Here is a 6,000-nt window from a genome sequence, read left to right as displayed (position 1 = left end):
AAGCCGCGGCTCCTCGTCGGGCCCGGCCCGCGTGGCCGTGTCATCCCCTTCCTCTCCCTAGTTGTTCGGGGGAATGAGATCCGGCTCTTGCCATGAACAGCTGCTTTCCCCAGGACCGGCAGCAGTTTCGGCTGAGACGGAAGCCTTGTCTGCACGAAGGCTGCCCTGCGAGGGGATGCTCTGGCGCCCCAGGATGGCCTTGGGGACCGCGAGCCTCCCCTCCGGGATCACGCTCCGCGAGGGGACGCTTTCGCGGGGTTTTCCGTACCAACACCTGGAGTTGGCGAATTTAAAAAAAAAAAAAAAAAGAAAAAGAAAAGGAAATGTAGGTGGCTGCACATCAGAAGCCCGTGGGTACTTCACAAGCCGAAGACTTGTTCTGTAGCAGCCGTGGTTCAGGCCGAGCTGTAGTACGAGGGGATGAAGGGAAGGGGGGGCGGGGAGGGGGCGCCTGCGGGGCTCATCAAGGGCGCGGGGTCCTGATCATATGTGATGGTTTCTGGATTAGGTAACTGCTCCACCGGTTGAAATTGGATCTTGGAGGATGAATGTTAACATCTCTGGTGTCCTGGCGAAAGGTTCATTTGAGCCTTGCATGGTGCTGTAGAGATAAAAAGGAGCTTTTAAATAATCATTTTGTCTCCTCCTCGCCAGAGTGCAAGCTTCAAGCAATAAATAGGTGATATCAGATCTGCTTAGACACATCACCCTTTTCATTTATTTATTTAATGTGAGAGGATTTTTTTAACTGACTAGCTGAACTGATTCAGTGTCAGGGAAGCCCGGTAGCCACTTTTCTCTTGGTATATTTGACTTCGATTCATTCTCTAGGTACATGCGTGCATATAATACCTTTTATGCAGCTATTATAGACATGGGCACCTACTCCAGGCCTGTCAGAGTCAAGTGAGTCTTTCTAAAATAAATAAAATCTCCCCTTGGTTAGATTGACTTTAACCTTTAAGGAAAATCAAATAATTTTCTATTTATTTCACATTTTTTCTTTTTGTTAAGATTTATTTTATTTGGTAGCTACAAAAGGTGTTTGGTTTATTATTTACTTTTCTCCTTCTTGCTGTTGTGTTCTCTTCTTTTGGTCCCATTTCAATCCCTGTATTTTGTAATTTTCTCATTCTGGATTTCGAGTACAAATGCAGGAGACTTACGTGATAGAACATTAAGATTCTAGCCTGTCAACTTCTTATTGGTTACATTATAGAAGAAATGCAGCCCAGTGAGCCCTTCCTTGGAGTATTCAATTGTATGATCCCTAAAATGATGATTTTGAAGCTGTTTAATATTTTGTCTGGTTCACATAGGTTCGTTTTCCCTAACCAAATACACAGTTTCAACCATGAACAATGGAATTGAGTCAGTACAGAGTAGACTTTTAAAAGCTATGGCAGCCCTGAGAATTTTGTGGAAATATAACATGTTTCCCTATAAAGCAAGTCCTGGGCATTGTTACATCCCAATTTCTTTTTATTTGGTGCCACTGATACCTGAATTTAAGGTATTATTTGGTATGATCTTGGAAGCCTTTTTAATTCTACTTCCAGTCCAGCGGAGATTTTTTTATTGTTACAGCATTTAACGTTTACTAAGTAAGAAGAAATACAGATAAGCCAAGTAAACAAAGTGCTTCTTCTTGAACAAATCATTATTATAGAGTGACAAGGGATTGCTGAACTCTGATTCCAAGTGTTTGGATTTGATTCAATTTTTGTTTTTCCTCCTTAGTTATAAAGCAAATGATGAATGATAATCAGTTTTTTAAAATAAAATATCTATTAATCATTAATTTTCTATAAGTCTTTTGAAATGTCAATGAATAAATATAGTGAAATAGAATACAGATGTCAAATATTGTTGAAAGATACCATTTTCAGTCTTATACCAGTGGATACCTAGTTCAATCTGTTTTGTTAGTCCCGAAATAATGCAAATTATAAACCATTTATGGTAGTCCATCCTTTGTGACTGTTAATCTAGTTTTTTTATGAAATCCCCCATGGGGATCCACCCAATAGGAAAGGCTCTTTATTGTGCTCTTTGGACATTGGATGGAAACCAATGGAACCTGAGAATTGACCCCTCCTCATTTTTGTTGGAACAACATGGTATATAGTAGAGTATTCAATATAGAATCACAGGAATTGATTTGGAAACTTGCCTCTGCCAGCTACTTTTTTTTTCAGGTCACACATACTTTCTTTGTGACCTTGGATAAAACACATGGCCTCTCTAGCCCTCAGTTTCCTCATAGATAAAATAAGATGGTTAGAATAGATGACCTCAAAGACCCCTTCAAGTGGTAGATTTATGATCCTATGACTTGTTCAGGTCATACATTTTCTGGTATCCTTTATTTCTTTTCTTCCCTTAACTCATACATAAAAAAGTTATCTAGATTCTTTTTTTCTTTTTTTTAAAACAAATTGAAAAAATCCTAAGTATTCTCTATCAGAAATATAATCATCCTTCCATTGCTACTGAGTAATAGGAGGGAAGTACTGATGTAGCTGTGAGTGTGTGTGTCTGTGTGTAGGGAGGAATGCTTCATGCACCTTCGAGCCCCATTTTAGAAGTAAAATTGTGCACGTTTCTCTTTTCCGTGCTTCTTTGTCATTTGAAGGTTATTATCTGTATCTTCTCTTTTCCCTTCTCTGCCAGTTAGAGAAAGGTCCTCTTTTTCCTTTAAAATAAGAGAAAGAGAAAGATTTCCAAGGTCTTACCCAACTTCCTTTCCATTATGAGCAGGGAGCTATAGTTAGATATTATAGATATTTTAATACCCTCAAAATCTGTTTCTCTTTCCAATGGATTCATATCTACTTTCCCTGGGCAACCTTGTGGAGATGCCATTTTCAAGCATCAGAGATATGTAAAATTTGGAAGAAATTCTCAGATCTCAATATTTATATTCTATCTTCAACTATTTTTGTGTCTTTTCCAACATGATCTAGAAATAGCAGCTATCCTACCCTTTAATCCTCAGGTCATCACCCCAAAATACACTGAATAATGGACATTGCCTTATAGCTACCATGTCCCAGAAATTTAAAAGCTAACCTCTCTGTCTCTGTCTCTCTGTTTCTGTCTCTGTCTCTCTCTGTGTGTCTCTTCCTCTCTCCCTCTTTCCCTGTCTCTCTGAGTCTCTATCTGTCTCTATCTCTGTCTATCTCGTTCTGTGTGTCTCTGTCTATCTCTCTTTGGTTTCTCTCTATTTCTCTGTGTCAGTGTCTGTCTGTGTCTGACTGCCGGCTTGTCTGTCTGTCTGTCTATCTATCTCTCTCTCTGTCTTCTCTCCTCATCCTCTCTCCTCATCCAAACAAATAAATAAATGAATAACCCTCATTTTTTTCATTATAATATGTTCCTATATATACCCCTTAGGAAGGTCAGAAGGTCTTGGCTATTACATGATGGTTATGATTTAAGATGCATTGTTTGCAAGTTGCATATAAAATAAAGGGGAAGATGTAGATACTGTTGTATTCATGGCAGCACTTTTGTGGAAGCAAAAAATTAGAGGAAAAAAAGTTGTTTTTTTTTTAAGTTGAGAAATGTCTAAACAAATTGTGATATATGAATATCATGAAATTTTGTTGTGCCACAAGAAACCACAAATAAAAAGGATTTGGCGAGACATGGAAAAACTTATTAAGATTATAGAACATAAGATCATGGATCATTTCCCATCTCCCAGTTCCCCTTCCACTCCAGAGGCCTGTTTTTTATCTGAACTATCGTACTATGAAAAGTGGCTTGCACAAGGAGACTTTGCCTCCCCCATCAGGATGTGGGGCAGGCTACTTACTGTGCTTGGATTTCTCAATTTCTCTGGATTGGTCCCTGTGTATTATTGAAGTGACTCCATCTTGGCCATTGTAGAGTTGTCAGTATTTTATAATATTAACAAAAAAGCTTACTAGATATGAAATAAGTAATCTCATTGATATGGGTATCTCTTCCATGAGAGATGATTGCTACCTATGGCTCCTTCCCATGTTTTGCAATTCATAATTTAGTCATAGTATAGTTTCTTTCTAGGGAAGATTCTCCCAGATTTCTGTGTTTTTTTTTTCACATTTCAGGGTAAAAAGAAACCTCCTCAGACTGTCTTTTGTTATTTCTTGTTCTCACCCCCTAACTGATCCCCCTCCTTTTTTGATCCCTTGTAGCAAGGCAAGACAGCAAGCATTTATTAAGGCTTTACTATGTACCAGACACCTTGCTTCTTACTCATAGATGAAATTAAAATTTAGCAGAAATTTTAAATAAATCATAATCATAAAGCTAATGTGTGTATATAGTGCTTATTATGTTATTGACATTGTGCTAAGGCCACCTTATAATAATTATCTCATTTGATCCTCACAATCTGAGTAGGTGCTGATAGATGCTTTTTATTCCCATTTTACAGATAAAAAAACCAAGGCAAACAGATTTATTTTAATGGAACTACTTTTTCTTGAAGTGAACATTGGAATGACATTCAGATATTAATGGAATTGATATCAGAGAAAAAAAACACATATTGTATCTTTGTTCTTTGACCATTTCTAAAAGGCTATATGTGCTGCAGCTAGTTTAGGAATATATTTAGTCATATAATGATACTGACCTTTTCCTTGAATTACTATTAATAAGAGGCAACTATTAATAGTATCCAACATTTACATAAAACACTTTATAATTTGAAAAATGCTTTACACATTTTGTTCATTTCTTACAATATCCCTGAGAGGTACATGCTAAGGTGCTACAGATCAGGAAACTGAGGCTGATAGAGATTGAATGACTTGCTTAGTAGGCTCAAGTTATCTGCCTCAAGATCTGATAGGCTTTCTCCACTATATCACTTCACCATCATCAACCTATTAATCTTTTCCCTTTTTGTTCTTCTCTTGCAGTGTTGAGTATTCGAGGAGCCCAGGAAGAGGAGCCAACAGACCCCCAGCTGATGCGATTGGACAACATGCTGCTGGCAGAGGGGGTAGCAGGGCCTGAGAAAGGTGGGGGATCTGCAGCGGCGGCGGCAGCGGCAGCAGCATCAGGGGGAGCTGGCTCAGACAATTCAGTTGAGCATTCCGACTACAGAGCCAAACTCTCACAAATCCGACAGATCTATCACACGGAACTGGAGAAATATGAACAGGTAACCTCAGGCACTCACATTTCTCCCTGGTATGTTTAGAGAAGGTTAACAGACAAAGGGCAAAAACTGGGTCCAATTCATCGAAGATCAAGGGAGCAGGAACTCTCTTATTTGGGGAATTAGAATAAGGGGAGAGGTTGCCAAGGACAGATCTTGACTCCATAGAAAGAAAAATGGTCTAATGATAAAAATAACCCCTTCAATGGAATGGACAAAATCTTGAAAGGATAGAAAATCCTTGGTTACTGGGGGGCCTTCACTCTGAGGCTGATGATCATAAACTCACTGTCCATTGGAGTTCTTTTAATGAACTATCTGATTAAACCTACCTCATTAAAAGAACCTACAAGGTTGTAGAAACTTTCTACCCAGGTACTAATCAGACCAGATGACCTGAGGTCCTTTCTACCTCAGAATCTGTGATACCGTGGCTTAGGGATGCAGGGCCAGGGTCCCTCAGCCAGAAAACAATGGTCAAAATCCCTGTTCTGCTCACTTTCTTGTAGTTCATATCTCTGAGAAAGGAGGATCACGATACTAACTTCTCTTCTGCAGATGATAGGATGAGTTTAAGTCAGACTAGTGATTCTTCAAAATGTTTTCCAAGTTATTGATTCAAGACATAGTCAATGATAGATTTCCCCCAGCCCTCAATCAAACTAGAGAGTTTCATTTGTTTTTACATAGAATTCTCTTATACCGGTGAGTGCAGGTCCTATAGCGTAGTACAAATTATACTAGTAGAAGAACCAGAGGATTTTAGTTCAGAGTTTACTCTGACATTTCAGTATAGCGTTGGCGACATTGAACAGGTCATTTGACCTTCACAATCCTCAGTT

The 6,000-nt window shown here is 38.9% G+C and overlaps 1 protein-coding gene across 2 annotated transcripts in view; it reads left to right on the top strand.

Moving 5' to 3' along the window:
* PBX1 (PBX homeobox 1) overlaps positions 1-6,000 on the top strand; it is a 326,218-nt gene that overhangs the window by 260,359 nt on the left and 59,859 nt on the right. For both annotated transcript variants that reach the window (XM_051999108.1, XM_051999109.1), the window contains exon 3: positions 4,917-5,161. In XM_051999108.1, coding sequence (XP_051855068.1) covers positions 4,917-5,161 — 245 coding nt within the window. The remainder of the gene's footprint in view (positions 1-4,916; positions 5,162-6,000) is intronic.

Source organism: Antechinus flavipes, chromosome 4 (assembly GCF_016432865.1).
Source record: "Antechinus flavipes isolate AdamAnt ecotype Samford, QLD, Australia chromosome 4, AdamAnt_v2, whole genome shotgun sequence".
NCBI classification, from domain to species: domain Eukaryota; kingdom Metazoa; phylum Chordata; class Mammalia; order Dasyuromorphia; family Dasyuridae; genus Antechinus; species Antechinus flavipes.
The sequence above is the reverse complement of the archived record's forward strand: the minus strand, read 5'-3'. Positions and strand labels throughout refer to the sequence as shown.